A 16,910-nucleotide genomic window follows, 5' to 3' on the forward strand; every position below is an offset into this window, starting at 1 on the left:
GTGAAGATGCCTAAAGCCCTTGAACATTTGTTGAAAAAAATATACAAAATTGCTTGATTTAGTATAATACATGCACAGACTCCCTTTAGTGATGGGGATTATTTGCAAAAATATGCCAGAATCTGGGATAGCAAAGGGAGTTGTTCACCAGCCATTCAGATTGCCTGGATGTGGTATTCCTCCTACACTGGTAAATATAGTGGCTACACAGAGAATTAACAATGTGGTGTTTCTCATAATAGCAACCTGAATATAAATGCCTTTGTTCATCTAACATTTTATCCTTCTCCCAAAGAGGACTGACCACCATATGAAATATGCCTTTGGGGTCCATTTTGTGACAAGTAACCTCAGAGATGGTTCAGCCCAAATACAGCTGACTCTGGCACATACAGTGCCCGTCCAAGTCAAGTTCACCATGGCTGCGACACTGAATTGGGTTCACTAAAAGCATCCTGCTGGAATCATTGCAGCCTACATGGGAAACAACTGGCCATTCTCTGTGTGTGGCAGGCATTTTAGGGCTTCAAGGACACCTTTCGTGGCCCATCCCGTAGAAACCACAAACTGCTTTAGGAACTCAGAACGATGAGAAGCAATGAGGCTAAAAAAGACAGGACTTCAAGGAGGAAACAGCATTCCCTGAGTACAAGAGGAGAAGGTAGGGCATTCCAGACAGAGACAAGTTTTGGAAGCAAAAATGAGCTTTAAGAAGACCAGCCTGCAGAAAGCAGAGGGTACAAATCATGCCAAAGTTTGGAAAACAGTGCAAATGGAGGGTTGGTGCCAGATTGTGGAGGGCCTTGAAAGCCAGGAAAAGGACTTTAATCTTGACCGGTTGGAAAAAGGGAGCATCTTGAGGACAGCTTGGAGAACAGAGACCAAGAATCAGGAAGACTAACCAGATGACTATTGTAATAACCAGGGTCTAAGGATGTGAACTAAACTGGCCGCTGTAAGAAAGAGAGGCATTTCTGAAAGGAAAATGGTACAGTAGAAAATAACCCAATTCACAGTTATAACCAGCTATCATGCATAAGAGATAGTGTAGGGCTTGGCACTATGAGTCTCTCAATGGGGTCCATAAAATGTTCATAAGCACCCACCTTGGCTTTCATTCATCACACACGCCTTGACTCAAAATTCTGGAACATTTTCATGTTCCCTATCTGAGCTGCAGATAAGGGAAAGGGGAAAGATTTCTAGGCTTCTAGAAAATTGTTGTCCCACAGGGCAAGAAAATTACCTTGGTTCTCCCTCTTTGTCCCTCATATTTAATGTCATCAAGCCCTGCAGATCCCAAACCTCCCTTGTATCTGCCCTTTTTCATCCATCTCCACTGCCTCTGTTCTCATTGCTGCATCTGGGTTCCTACCATAGATAACTAACACATCACCCATCTTCCAGTCTTGCCCCTTTCCAATATATCCTCCATACTTCTATCAGTGAACTGATAATCTTTGCAAAACTCTAGTCTGACTATGTCAATTCCACTTTAAAATATTAGTGATTTCCTGCTAAATGTGTTTAGAAGGAAGTTCAATCTCTTTATCCTAATATACAAGGGTTATCTTGATTTGGCCCAGATGTTGCAGACAGATGTATTTTGTTTGGCCACATGATATTTTAAGATGTTTGGGAAAATTCACATAAAAATCTGTATGTTAGATTTCTCTTGAAAAAATAACAAAAAAATATCTGACAATATTTGGACCTTCATTCATAATGACCACATCAGGCTGGAGTGAGGAATTGTTGCCCATTTGGACAAAGCATGTGCTCTCTGGTTTATCACTGTCTCCACTCTCCATATTGTATTTTACCCAACCTGCTTCACTCATTCACCTTATCTGCTTAGCTTCGGAAGCATTTTTGTTTGCAGCCTGTGGATACCCTCATATCATCCCCTATTACTTCTTCCCACACCCCTTATTTTACTGAACTACTTATAAGAAGAGGTAATATTGCAATAGGTAATGTAGCTTCCGGACTGTGTGACTTTGTAAATGCTGCTTCCTCTGTTTAGAACATTCTGCCTTTACTCTTTACCTATCTAACACCAACTTTCCTTCAAGACAGTTCAAGGGCTCCTTCTCTAACGTCCCCTTAGTTCCCAGGCTCATTTCTTTGCCCTTCTCTGTAGTTTTCAACTCTTACAACTTGACTTTTATTGCCCCCATCACACCCTATACCTGCTCATTCACAGCACCTATCATAGTGTGCTACAGTTAATAATTAGAATATTTTCCACACTAGACTATAAATTCCTTGCTAGATTTGCATTTCCTTTGCTTGGCACAGTGCCTGGCATCTTATAAGAGCTGAGTAAATATTAAGTGAGTGCTGTTGGAAAAATTTATTTAGAGGTAACAGGCAAAACTAGTAAGTACAAAAAAGAATGTAATGGAAAGAAGAAGAGGACTGAACAATAGTTAGTAGGTGAGAAAAGGGAAAGGAAACAAAGAAGAATTAATTTAGAGGAGAATTTGTCTAAACAATCTTAAAGGCAAAAGGAAGAGAGAGTTTCAAGTTCCAAAGGGAGACTCAGAGCCGTCAAATGCCCTAGAAATACCAAGGATGACGGTAAATTGAGAAAGTCCAGGCTTTAAACAAACTGATATCCAACCCTCAGTTCCACCACTTACTAGCCGTGTGATCCAGCAAGTTACTTAAGTTACTTAGCTCTTTTGAAACTCAGTTTCCTAATTTGTCAAATAAAACCTACCGTGGCAAGGGAGTGATTGATTAGAAATAAAAAGCCAAACAAAAGATCAAGATGAAAAAAAAAAATTAATTACATGGGACTGAGTGAACTGATGAGGATGAGTATAATTTTTGTGACTTTCTGTCTGAATTTAAAAAAAAAAAAAAAAATTCCACAAGGACTCAGAGGCAAAGAATATACAAATCAATTTTCACTGCAAAGTAAAGGAGCTGTTACAGTGGAGGAAAAAAAAAAAAAAAAAAAAAAAAAAAGAAATAAAAAGCCAAAAACTGAAAGAACTATTTTCATTAAAAATTCTATCATACACTGGTACCCCTTTATCAGTGTGTGGCAGGTACATTCTCCCTCACTTCTCCATAGAACACCATATAAATTTGAAACCCTCAAGACTTCAGGCCATTGACAGTGGTAGCCAACCGAATTGATAGTGATGCCCAGCAGAAACAATGGTACCAATCAGGAGCAGCAGTGCAGGACAAGGCTGATGCCCATCAAAGCCCAGAGGAAGCAGCACTAGTGCCTGGCAATCTGCAGCAACGTGTGCGTGGTAGATAAAGCGGTACCCAGGAAAGATGGTCACTGGCTGAACTTGTCTGTGAACATGTGAGGCCCCACTGAGGACTCTCAGAAATATTTTAGGGTAAGCAGGGAGTTTTGAAATGCATTAGTAGGTAACAGCAAAAGCCAGAAAAACTCAGGTTAAATTACCATGGACAGTTGTTAGGATTCAAGATAATGCATAGTAAATTAGCTAGCAGAGCACCTGGCATTTTGTAGGCACTTTATAGTATTCAAAAAAGATGTGTATTGCTGTGATCATTATGAGAAGAGCCAATCATCACAAAGACCTTGTCACAGAAACTGCCTTCCACTTGCTTTTTATAAGTACCATGTTTTACCTTTTCTTTGCCTATGTTTATCTCATCTAAACAATTCAACCAGAATACCAGCTTCTTCTTCATACCTGCCCATGCTTCCTATTTTATTCTTCCCCCCATCTTGGATTCCAATGTTGCAAAGTGTCAGAGAAGTCCAGTTGAAAGATTTCACTTCGTTTAGCCAATAAAACATATCTTCTGTCTTATTTGCAATGGAAAATATGCCACCTATTCTAATTTCCCACCCCTTCCCCACCAGGCAGAACCTGCTATCTCCTGAGAATTTCCCCAAAATCTTCAAAATACTAGCAATAGACATTTAATGATGGCCAAGTAGGATGTTCAGTTTTCCTGTCTCTTCGCTAGGAACTGGAGTATTTCATCTTCTCCACGTATGACCTGAAGGAATAAATGAGCTCCTTCATGTTTCTAATAGTCTCTGCTGATAACTTACTCAACACCCAAAAGATAACAAATTACAGGAGTATGCACTGTTTCTTAAAAAAAATTCCACTCATATAATTTTTATGTGATTGTCTTGATAATAATTTGATTACAAGTTACATTATCCAGTTTTAATGTAAATTCTTTTTTTTTTTTTTTTTTTGGCCACACCGCACGGCATGTGGGATCTTAGTTCCCCAAACAGGGATCGAACCTGCACTCCCTGTATTGGAAGTGTAGCATCTTAACCGCTGAACTGCCAGGGAAGTCCCTGCCATATTCTACAAGTTCCTCAAAGCAAAGAACAATTAAATTTTATCTTTGAAATATTGTAAATTATAGAAAGAATTATTTCATAACACGTGACCTCTTAAAATTGTTTGAATAGTAGACATAAATTTGAAGAAATAGAGTCAATATATTTCTTCATCAAAAGTGACCTTTAGGGAGTTCCCTGGTGGTCCAGTGCTTAGGATTCGGTGCTTTCACTGCTGTGGCCCGCCGGGTTCAATCACTGGTCGGAAACTAAGATCCTGCAAGCTGCTTGGCAAGGACAAAAAAAAAAAAAAGTTACATTAAATATACTATAAAGGTAGAGTGAGACATTTAAAAGAGTAACTGTAGTGCCATGTACACACACAAAAAAGCTTATTTATTAACAAAAATTAAAGAACTACGTTTCCTAATAATAAAGCTGAAAAACAGAATTTCCGACATAAAACCAAAGGTTGCCAATGAGGATAACCAACAAAATTGTCTAGCAACAAGAAGAAATGAAAGAAGGCAGGGAGTTGTTCTAAACTCTAGAGTTAGTTCATTAGGTTCTAGGATGACTAGTTGACCTGCTGACTCTCTGACCATTCCTGACAACCTGATCTCCTAAAAAGGCAAGAGGTGCTTCATGGGAAGAGGGTAGTGGACTAGAGCAGAGAATCTGTGTTTACTGGAAATCATCATGGCTTCAGGTCTCTTATTTTGGTCTTCAGAATATAATCAGCCTCATAGAATACAAAATATACAGACATATATGCTGTCTATGGCTAACATATACAAATTTGGTAATTTTGCTAGATATTGTCTTAGTGAAAGATCACACAGTGGTTGAAAAGGAGGATTTTATCTAAGTAGCATTATTTTTATTTTACTCATGGATAATTAAGAACTCTAAATATATTGGTATGAAACATAGAACCACAGATGATTTGAGATTCTCTTCGCCACTACAAGTTGAAAGGGCAAAGGTTTATAAAACCACAGTGATAGATGTGTATAATGAAACAAAGGAGAAATGACTAAATAGTATACATTTATTTATATACATATTGAAGTTATGATTTTAATATCAAAGTAGCTGTTGACTTACATCATCCTACATTTAAAAACAAAGATCCTTCTTGATCTCAGGCTCTTGAATGATTACATCAGGAAAAATCTTAGTAATTAAGGCTTTTGGTGTCTCTAGCATAGCTCCAAATGGGAACATTTTAATAGACTTATATAAACTAGAAATAGGGTGATCACATAATTTATTGTCCAAGCCATGACAATTTTGAGAGAGAAAGGGGGCACTGACCAGATGGCACATGAGGAAATTAGGCATAAACTAGGACTGTCCCAGGCAAACCAGTGTGTGTACTCCTTCTAGTCTAGTGGAGATAAATCCCTTCTCCCATCTCAGCTTTTTATAGACATTTCCCAGTTTCAGCCTTGTCCTACCCCATGGCTGTAAGGTAGTGTGGAGGGAGAAGTCCATCTTTCACCCCTACCCTAATTTCCCCCTTAATTCAAAGAGGCTTCATCTTCCCTTTGAGAGATTTCCTCACTGGCAACATTCAGCACTTGCCTACATGTCCAGCATCAATAAATCAAATGATTATCAAAATCACATACAACATACCTGTCAACTAGAGAAAAGATAAAAGACTTTCAAAGACTAAAGACAAAGAAGATTGTAGATTATCACCTGATGACTCTGCTTAAAATGTGGTGGAATATTATCTATGAAGTATTAACAGATTATTTTTCTTTGACACTTTCCCATCTTTTAACACTTCCCCTCCTTCGTTGCCTCAGGGAAGGGGTGTTACAGAAGAAAGCAGATTTTAAAAGAGCCTCTTCCTTGCTTTTAAGTTTCAAAACCCAGGGCCTCAGGAGACCTGAACAGACTCAGGGCAGTTTTAAGAAAAAAAGAAAAAAGGAGAAAAGAAACAAAAATAAGAACCTGGCTTCAGGCCTGGAGGGTGGAAGGAGAGGAGAGTCAAGGGGAAGAAATAAGATCTTAGAAGCTTGGGGTCCTTGAGAAAAGAGCATCTGCACTTCCTCACCCCATCCCTCAGGTTGAATTGAGACCTGCAGGGGTCTACAGAAATTTGGGATAGGTTTAGGAGAGCCAAGAACAGAGGGGAGGTCCTGCAGGTGGCAGGACCCTGGAGAACAGGCACCTTAGACAGCCTCACCCATCCCCCAAGATGGTGCAGAAAGCATGGAACACCTTCTGTGTGCCCAAGAGGGTGATGAATGACCCTGACACCTTACAGAGTTTTCCACTTCCCAGCAGGTCATGGGAGCACTTGACTCAGCAGCAGAATGACCACTGTTGCCCAAGAGGAGGGGCCAGACCCAAAGGGGGCTTTAGGAATGAGCCTGAGAGCTGACTCAATGACAGCCCGCATAGAGCACAGACTGAAGACTCAGTGAGGCGATGGTGGCCCCAGAGGATGTCAGTTTGGCCAGATGATCTAATGCCCAACCCCTACCTCACACCCTGGCACTCCTGGAACATAGGTACAACCATGGGAAAAGGGAGGAGAAACCCCAATTTAACTGAAATTATGTTTCTGCCATCTGAGGGGAAAGCTCAAAACAGAACTTAGGCTGAGCTAGAGAAAAAGACATTTATATTTCTTATTCATATGTGTTTGTGGATGAGAATTTGAGCCCAGTACATATAAACAAGGACATGCAAAATGACAGATCGTAGTGCGACCTACGCAAAAAGAACAAGGAGGAAGAACATCAACCAGAACAGCTTTGAATCCAGACCTCCTCCACTCACACAGTGAATTCAGATAGGTCCTCCGCTCCTCCATTCTTTTCAAACCACTTTAACCACTATGTTAACAAGTCCTTTCAATGCCATTTCCTTGACACCATCCCCTTCTTTCTATCTCCAGTGCCACTGCTTTAGCCCAAGCACTCACCATTTCTCTTTTGCACTAATGTATTGTATTAATAATAATAACAATAACAGCAACAACAAGCTAACATTTATGTGGGCCTCCTATGTGGCAGGCATTGTGCTGTTTGCTGTATCTCTACTAACTCTTTTAATTGTCACATCAATCCTATGAGGTAGTTACTATCTTTATCCCCATTTCACAGAGGAGAAAACTGAGGCACAAAGAGGCTAAATAAACTATCCACAGCCATAGAGCTAGAAAATGATAAGTCAGAAAATCTGGGCCCAGGCACCTGTCTCCAGAGCTATTTCAAATGACTACTCTATACTGCTTCCTCTTAGTTTCCTAACTCTCCCTGCATCTAATATTGTGCCTCTGTCTTCCACATTATTACCTACATAATCTTTCTAAACCATAAATCTGAACAGAGTACATCTTTCATAAAATCCTTTAAAGGCTTCCCATCATTTTTAGCATAAAATACAAACTTCTTAGAAAGCTGTCATGATTCAGCTCCTGCCTGTCCAGTCCCATCCTATAGGCATATTTTCCTGGCAGTGTAGAATTTTCCTGACATACAGTACTGGCAATATTCCCTGACCCAAATGAACGGACAGGATGTCTCACTCACACACACCCCCAAATTCCCACTTGCTCCTTTTAAGAGTTCACTTATGTGCTTCCGGTTTTGGAAGCATGTTTTTTTATGATCCTAACCTAAAATATATAATAATAAATTCTAATCAGTAACTTTCTTGTCTGGTCAGTGAATTTTTTGTCTATCTTCCCAATACACTGGGAGCATCCTAAAGTCAGGCTATATTTGATTTTATTTGTATTGGGCCAGAATGTGGCAGGCACTCAATACAATTGCCGAATGAAATAATCAAAATATCTTTCATATCCTCATCCATTCGGCTCAATTCAACAATAATTTCACAAATATAAATGCCAGGCACTTTGAAATACTTTCAAATTCAATTCTGCCGGCAATATTATAAGATAGCCATTAGCATTCCAGTTTTAAAGATAAAGAAAACTGAAACTGAGAAGTGCATATAGAATAAAACAAGGTAATAATGTATTATCTTGCAGGATTTTTTGAGAATTAAAAATAACATAAATAAGTACCAAGTACCAAACATAGCAGTAAGTCAATAACTGGCGATCCTTACAATTATTGATCTGTTGTAAGTACCAGGACTTATTAATGTTTCCTAACTATATGTCAAGGCTGGTCCAGATATACCACATCTGCTCATAATTTAAAATTAATGTCTCATGTTTTTTTCCTAAGAACGTTACTTCCATTCTTTACTGCTCATTCTGATCCTTGGTGTTAACCCTTGGTTCCCACAAGGTCCACATTTCTAATATCTACAGATCATTTCACAAAATGAGACACAGCTCCCCCCCTGGGGACCTCCTAACCCCATTTTGCGAAATACATTCTTACATTTTTCCCAGCATTTTAAAAGAATTTCCTTCCTGGCTTTAAGAAACTGGATGCTGCCTGCTTCTCGTCATTTTAAGAGTTGATGAGTTACAGCCTTGCCTACACATGGCCATGGAGGACTGTGAGAGAAGCAGCTGGCTCTGCTCAGATGAACTAAGCAAGACTCCCTCAACCTTCAGTTTCACTCTCCAGCCCCTGTCCACTAGCACCTGGAAATGCTCATGGGGTACCATAAAATATTTGCTTCCCACTTCAGGGTGGGGTGGGGTTGGCGCTGCCCAGCCCAGATGAGCAGTGCCCAATTTTAGGATGCCAGTCCCAACAGGCTCCCACCCTGACTTCATGCTCCCTCCCTCCTGGCACTTCTGAGCCTTCTCCTCAGGAATTTAGGGAGAAGGGAAAGGAAGAGAGGAAAAGAGTGCAAAGAAAAGCCAGGAGCGGGTCCCAGATGAGCTCACACTCACTCAGAAAAGAGGATCTAAATTTGAAGATCCATTAGAGTAGGAGTGAACGTTGAAGCCAACTAGTTTACTGGTGAGTAAACGTCTTTGCGTTTGGGCCACAATGAAAATGTCTGCAGGTGTGGCAGGAATGAATCTTTGCAATTTAACAGACATTTTTTACTCCACATTTCCTCATACCTCACAACCCTTCTCTTTACACAGGTGGCAGATAGAATATGAGGCATGTATTACCTCAAAGAAAAGATGACATAGCAGGCCACGTAAAAATTCTTGGCTTATGAATTTCAAATTCATAGGCTTAATAATAATATTTTATCAAACTAAACATTTTGCATGTATTCTCTTATTTAATCTCCATAAATATGTGGTGTGGTAGATAGAATAATGGTCCCCTCAAAGATTTCCATGCCCTAATTCCTGAAACCTGTGAATAGGTTACCTTAGATGGCAAAAGAAACTTTGCAGATGTGGTTAAGTTAAGGATCTTGAGATGGGGAGATAAGCCTGGATTATCCTGGTGGGTGAAATGTAATCACAAGGGTCCTTATAACAGGGAGGCAGAAGACTCAGAGTCAGAGAAGGAGATGTGATGGTGAGATGAGGTGAGTTGAAGGGGAGAGCAGGGGAGGGAAGGGAATGGAGTTCAAGGAGTCATTCACTCTAACCAGGACCGGGGAACGTTTGTTTACGTGATTTGGACAAGGTTCATGTTCTGTTCTGACATAAGTATAGAGTGGACTTGCTTTTGCCTTGATCCATCCCCTTCACAGACTGGCCTTGTCGGATGTTGCTGTTTTTTTTTTTGTTGTTGTTGTTGTTTTAAAACACAAATATGTTTATTGATGAGTCAATAATCATACAAAAATATTCATAATCATACCAATAAGTCTCATTGGTCAAATCTTTGAAGGAAGATAGATAATCCATTTTTTCTTTTGAAAACGTCAAAAATTCAACATGGATGAACCTTGAACACATCATGTTGAGTGAGATAAGTCAGACAGAGATAGACAAGTAACGTATGATATCATGTATATGTGGAATCTAAAAAAGCCAAACTTGTAACAACAGAAAGTAAAATAGTGGTTACCAGGGGGTGGGGAGTGGGGGATAGGACAGATGTTGTTTAAGGGTACAAACCTGGAATGGGTAGTAAATAATTCCTAGAGATCTAATGCACAGTATAGTAAATATAGACAACAACAATGTATTATAATCATCAACCTTGCTAAGAGACTAGATTTAACAATCCTAACCACTAAAAAGAAAGGATCATCATGTAATGTGATAGAGGTGCTAATTATCACGACAATGGCCATCAGATTACAATATATAAATGCATTAGATTAACATGCTACACACCTTAAACTGTACAACATTATATGTCAAATGTACAGTCAGCCATCCGCATCCACAGGTTCCACATCTGCAAATACGGAGAGCCAACTATACTTTGCCATTTTATGTAAGGAACTTAAGGATCCATAGATTTTGGTATCCGAGCGGGGGGCGGGGGGATCCCTGGAACCAAACCCCTGTAGTTACCAAGGGACAACTGTATTTCAATTTAAAAAAACAGTAAATAAATAAAAAATTTTAAATTCGAAAATCAGAAAGAACCATGCATTTATTCTCTCTTTCCTATATGAACTGTTCCTCATTGATGTGGGGAAGTTTCTTTTTACAGAAGTATTCCAGCTAATAAACAAAGGAGTAACAAAAGTTGAATATTACCACTTTGTAATCCCCAATGAATTAATGATCTAGGCAATGCTCATCAACATTTGCTAATATCACAAAAAGACAACCTCCTCTGATAGATTGCATTCTGTGAAATATTCACACTGAATCTGGGTCTAACCAACCTTCTACACCTATCTGTGAATGTAAAGGAAACAATGTGTTCTCAGGAAAATATTAAATGATGCCATGGAGCTGGAATCAGCAAAATCCAGGCTGTGAAAAAAATCTATGGAACACAGACTCAGTTTCTTCACTCAAAAATTTACAAGGACGGAGGGGAAAATGACTTAAAATAAACTTAAGAGATATGTCAACCAATCATAATGTATGGAGCTTACTTAGATCCCAATGCAAACAAGCAAAATGTGTGTGTGTGTGTGTGTGTGTGTGTGTGTGTGTGTGTCTCTGGGACAACCAGGAAAATGTAAACACTCACTGTATATTATAAAAATAGTTAGGAATTACTGGGGGTTTTTTTTAGGCATAATAAAAATAGTATTGAAATTATGCTTAACTTTTTTTTAATTGAGGTATAGACATATAACATCATATTCGTTTCAGATGCATAAAACATGATAATGAGATATTTGTATACAATGCAGAATGATCACCGCAATGTCTAGTTACCATCCATCACCATAAATAACTACAAGTTTTTTTCCCTTGTGATCAGGAATTTTATGATCTACTCTCTTGCAAATTTCAAAATGCAATTCAGAAGTTATTAATTATTGTCACCATGCTGCACATTTCATCCCCGTGACATATATTTCATAGCTTAAGTCTGTAGCCTTTTGACTCCCTTCACCCATTTCTCTCACCATCCTCAACCCCTGCCTCTGGCAACCACCAATCTGTTCCATGAGCTTGGGGGGTTTTGGGGGTTTTTGGCTTAACTCTTAAGAGTCCTTATCTTTTAGAGATATATAGAAACACTTATGATTTGGACCTGGAATATGTTTCGTATGACCTGGGGGTGGAAATGGGGATGCAAAAGAAGATACAGATGAACTAAGACTGGCCAGGAGTCAGGAAATATAAAAGCTGGATTATGGGTACACACCATTCTATTTTTGTATGTATTTGAGATTTCCCATAATAAAAAGATTTTTAAAAATCAAGGCAGTGTTAGGCAAAAAAGTCAGATAGTTATTTCTGAAAATTAAATTCTTGTTTTTATTCGGTTGTATTAATTAAGAACAAGCAGGGAGTAAATTGATACAGCCACTACGGAGAACAGTATGGAGCTTCCTTAAAAAACTAAAAATAGAACTACCATACGACCCAGCAATCCCACTACTGGGCATATACCCTGAGAAAACCATAATTCAAAAAGAGTCATGTACCACAATGTTCATTGCAGCTCTACTTACAATAGCCAGGACATGGAAGCAACCTAAGTGCCCATCGACAGAGGAATGGATAAAGAAGATGTGGCACATATACACAATCGAATATTACTCAGCCATAAGAAGAAGCGAAATTGAGTTATTTGTAGTGAGGTGGATGGACCTAGAGACTGTCATACAAAGTGAAGTTAAGTCAGAAAGAGAAAAACAAATATCGTATGCTAACACATATATATGGAATCTAAAAAGAAAGGGGGCGGGGGTGATTCTGAAGAACCTAGGGGCAGGACAGGACTAAAGATGCAGACATAGAGAATGGACTTGAGGACACGGGAAGGGGCAAGGGTAAGCTGGGACGAAGTGAGAGAGTGGCATGGACATATATACACTACAAAATGTAAAACAGATAGCTAGTGGGAAGCAGCCGCATAGCACAGGGAGATCAGCTCGGTGCTTTGTGTCCACCTAGAGGGCTGGGATAGGGAGGGTGGAAAGCAGACACAAGAGGGAGGGGATGTGGGGATATATGTATACATACAGCTGACTCACTTTGTTATACAGCAGCAACTAATGCAACATTATAAAGCAATTATACTCCAGTAATGATGTTAAAAAAAAAAAAACAAGCAAGGAATATCATTAGAAAGATTACCAGACCTGTAACTTTAAAAGACTGTAATTTTCATGGCAATACAATTATTTCCAGTCATTCCAGATCCAACTTTAAATCACCAAAACTGAAAGCCCATGACAAGTACCTTATATACAACCCTCTGTCCCAAACCCACCATTTTACCTTTAACATATTATAACCTAGACCAAGTCCATAACCTGCCCATGCCACTTGGAGTGCTAGAAGAAAAGAGTCTTCACCGTTGGTACAGAGGTGAGTGCTTTTCCTTCTGAACTTCCACACTCCCCTGCCTATGCCTCAGTTATAAACAACACTTTGTATTATTTGTCTCTAGTCTGTCTTCTCTACTAAACAAGAGGCTTCTGGCAGGAATGCATTCCATTCACCTTCATATTTCCAGTATCTAGCAGAATGCCTGTCATGTTGCAGAACTTGAAGCAAATGATTGTAATACTGTTTCTGAAGGGCTGACATCTCCACCCTGAGAATCTGTTCCACTTTGGCAGGAAGGGATTTCTCCACATCTTTTTTCACTCTCCGGAGAAGGAAAGGCCCTAGCACCTTATGAAGACTCTGATAGCCATTCTCTCTCCCTTTCCCACGGTCTTCCTCAAAATCTTCCCAGAACTCAAACTTCTCCGGCATAATAAAGTGCAGCAAGGACCAGAGCTCTTTGAGGGAATTCTGAAGAGGGGTCCCCGTATCAGGAGCCTATGGTTGGACTTGAAATCAATCAGAGTTTTATACAATAAAGAGTCATCATTCTTCAACCGATGGGCTTCGTCCACTCCCAGAAAGGCCCAGTTAATACTGCCCAGCACAGTCTTATCTTTTAAGAGGATCTCATATGTTGTTATAAGTGCATTGAACTTCAGCCTTTTGGTCTGACAGTGAATCCATTCATATTCTCGTATCGTATTTCTGCTCATCAGGTCACCTATGTAAACCACTACGTTAATCTCTGGTGCCCAGATTTCAAACTCCCTCTGCCATGAGGTGAGGGTGGATAAACGGACGACTATAAGAAAGGGGCCATACAGCTGGTGTTGGTGGAACAGGTAGGAGAGGAATGATATGGTCTGGATGGTCTTTCCTAGGCCCATTTCATCAGCAAGGATTACACTGCTACTTTTGCACCAAGAATGAGCAAGCCAGTTGAGACCTTCTAGCTGATAATCTCGGAGCTCCAGGTTCTCTCCTCCTAAATATGCCGGCTGTTTCTTTAAAGCCACAAATCGTGGTCTCTGCTTCAGGGCCTTGCATTCTCTTGTTGGGATGGTTTTTGAGTTGTTCTGACTATGGAAGCTGTCGATGCAGCTCTGGAATTTCTTTCCAATCAAGGCTTCATCTTCCCAGCTGCACTCTGAATAGGGCAGTCCCATCCATTTGCATAGATATTCAGGTTCATTGGAAGGTGCCGGCTTCCGACTGTGAGCTGGAAAATCTGTTTGACCCAGCGTAGATTTGCTCGTCTTCACAGCTATTACTCTTTCTACTATCTGATACTGTTTGTTCAGCTCTGAGGCCAGCTCTTGTTGGTAGTTGAAATATTCCACATCTTCAGGAGTAACCTTCCCTAACCATTGCTTGATTTCATCCTCTTTCTTCTTGAAGTTCTCTAGTTTTTTTAGGCCCTTCACTTTCTGCTGCTGTAAGGACTCTTCACTCTCCCACGTGCTATGGATATACGACCAGCCCTTCCACTTGATGAGGTACTGGACTTCGCCTTCATCCTTTTCAGGTTCAAAGTCACCACTAGGGTCTCCATTAGCTTCAACTGCATATACAGTAGTAGAAGCTCCAGTGGCTCCTTTCTTTCCCAGCCTTGAATCTAAGACCTTTTCAATAGTTTCACTATTATCCTGCTGTTCATCAACTCCTTCTCCAGTCATTTCAATGAGGTCATCTGAGTCAGTCTCAAAGTCATCGTCTTCTTTATAACTAACATTTTTAGCCGCTCTGCGGCGAGTCTGCCTTTTGGGAGCTTCATCATCTTCATCCTCATCATCAGAAGAATCTTGCTTTTTCCTCTTTCCACGCTGAGCCTTAGGTTGCTTTTTAACACGAGGTTTGGGCATTGCTCTTCTGGGGACAGGTCTTCTGGCTTTCACTTTTTTTTGCTCTGGTTCGCTCTCTGCACTGGTGCCTTGTTCCTGTTCATCTTCTGAGGGTTCCCGTTTCCATTTTTCTTGTTTTTTCAGCTGCCTCTGGCCTCTTCTTTTTGGGCTCCCACTCTCAGACCCGCTACTTGCCTCCTCCTTAATATTAAATTGTGATGGTTCTTGTCTGCTTCGGTTTGACCGCCTAACCCCATAAACATCAGGATATTCTTCCCGCATCTTCTTCACATCAGCTATCCGTTCCTTCTTAGAGGCTGGCTTCTCTTTGGCTTCTGGAAGAATTGGCTGGGATTTGGAACCTCCCGATTCACTTTCAGATTCTGACTGACTCTCCGAAGATTCAGAACTACTGTTTGACTCGCTGCCATGTCCACTTCCTGGATCGCTGCCCTGCTCACTCTCCGACTGGCTGCCTGAGTCTGAACCCGAAGCTTCTTCAGATGCCGAATGACTCGATGCATTGCTGTGTAGCGAACTGTCCTCCTCTTGGCTTTTGTCCTTATTTCTCATCATCTTTTAATTCTTAAATATTAAGGGGGAGGGGGAATCTGTGTTTGCTTTGAAGTCCTGTGCCCAGGTATTTACTGATCCATGTAGTAGGTCCAAAGCAAGAGTCCTATCTAGTAGTAGAAAAATATCAGATCCAAATAATTAAAAATAAAAACAAAATTCTCCGTTAAAAAACAAAAAATAAATAAAATTATCCTCAAATATGTTAACTGGTCAAAAAAATACAGCAACAATTAATCCTGAAACGGGTTCGGAAGAAAAAAAACCTCATTAGGAGAGCGCACAAAAATGGAGGTGCGCCATGGCTTCTAAGCTGGAAAAAACAACCGGATGTTGCTGTTTTGCGAAATTGTTTATGTTGAACAGGGGAACAGTAAGGCCTAGCCAACAGTACCAGGCTAGCTCTTGTATGTCAGGGGTTGCTTCTTTCTCATTTTTATAGTTTGTATAATCATCCATTTGATGTTTCATTCTTTATTTAACTATGCCCTTCTCTTGAACATATAGGTTGTTTCCAGATTTTCAGTATTACAAATAAACCTGTAAACTTAGGCCTCCAGCTGCCTTAAATAATAAAGGAGATTTACTGGCTCCTGTAACTCATATGTCAAGAAAATGGAAAGACAAGCCACAGACTGGAAGAAAATATTGGCAAATCAAATACCTGATAAAGGCTTTGTGTGTCTAACGTACACAAAGAACTCTCAAAACTCAGTAATTTTTTTCTTTTTAATGAACAAAAGGTTTTAACACATTACAAAATATATATATATACATTGGGCATACAAACAAATGAAAATATGCTTAGCATCATTAGGCATTAGGAAAATGCACAATGAGATACTACCATACACATATTAGAATGACTAAAATGAAAAAGACTAACCATACCAAGCGCTGGCAAGGATATAGAGGAACTGGAAGTCTCATAAACTACTAGTGAGATGTATAACCACTTTGGAAAACAGTCTGGCAGTTTCTTAAAAAGTTAAACACATACGTACTGTGTTATACAGCCACTCTACTCCTAGGTATTTACCTAAAAGAAAAGGAAATATATGTCATGCAAAGACTTGTATACAAATGATCATAGCAGTTTTATTTGTAATAGCCAAAAACTAGAAACAACCCAAATGTGCATCAGCAGGTACGTGGATAAACAATTGTGGTACATCCATACAATGGCACACTACTCAACCATAAAAAGGAATGAACTTTTGATACATACAACATGAATAAATTTTTTAAATAATTACGTTGAATGAAAGAAGCCAGATGGAAAAAAGTACACCTATTTATATAAAAAGTACATTCAAATTATATGAAACCCAGAAAACGCAGCTAGTCTATAGTGAAAGGAAGCATATCAGATGTTATCTGGGGAATGGGAGGGGTGGGAGTGACTGAT

General features: G+C 39.7%; 1 protein-coding gene across 1 annotated transcript; it reads right to left on the minus strand.

The window, feature by feature from the left end:
- Positions 1-13,368: 13,368 nt before the first annotated feature.
- LOC132350676 (chromodomain-helicase-DNA-binding protein 2-like) lies at positions 13,369-15,802 on the minus strand. The gene has a single exon (XM_059900024.1). It carries the CDS (start codon positions 15,503-15,505, stop codon positions 13,427-13,429), a length of 2,079 nt encoding a protein of 692 aa, XP_059756007.1. The 5' UTR covers positions 15,506-15,802; the 3' UTR covers positions 13,369-13,426.
- Between the last annotated feature and the right edge of the window lie 1,108 nt (positions 15,803-16,910).

Source organism: Balaenoptera ricei, chromosome 1 (assembly GCF_028023285.1).
Source record: "Balaenoptera ricei isolate mBalRic1 chromosome 1, mBalRic1.hap2, whole genome shotgun sequence".
In the NCBI taxonomy this organism is placed as follows: domain Eukaryota; kingdom Metazoa; phylum Chordata; class Mammalia; order Artiodactyla; family Balaenopteridae; genus Balaenoptera; species Balaenoptera ricei.

Excerpts from the sequence above, each read along its gene's own strand:
- LOC132350676 (XM_059900024.1), bottom strand. The coding sequence starts at position 15,505 with ATGATGAGAAATAAGGACAAAAGCCAAGAGGAGGACAGTTCGCTACAC.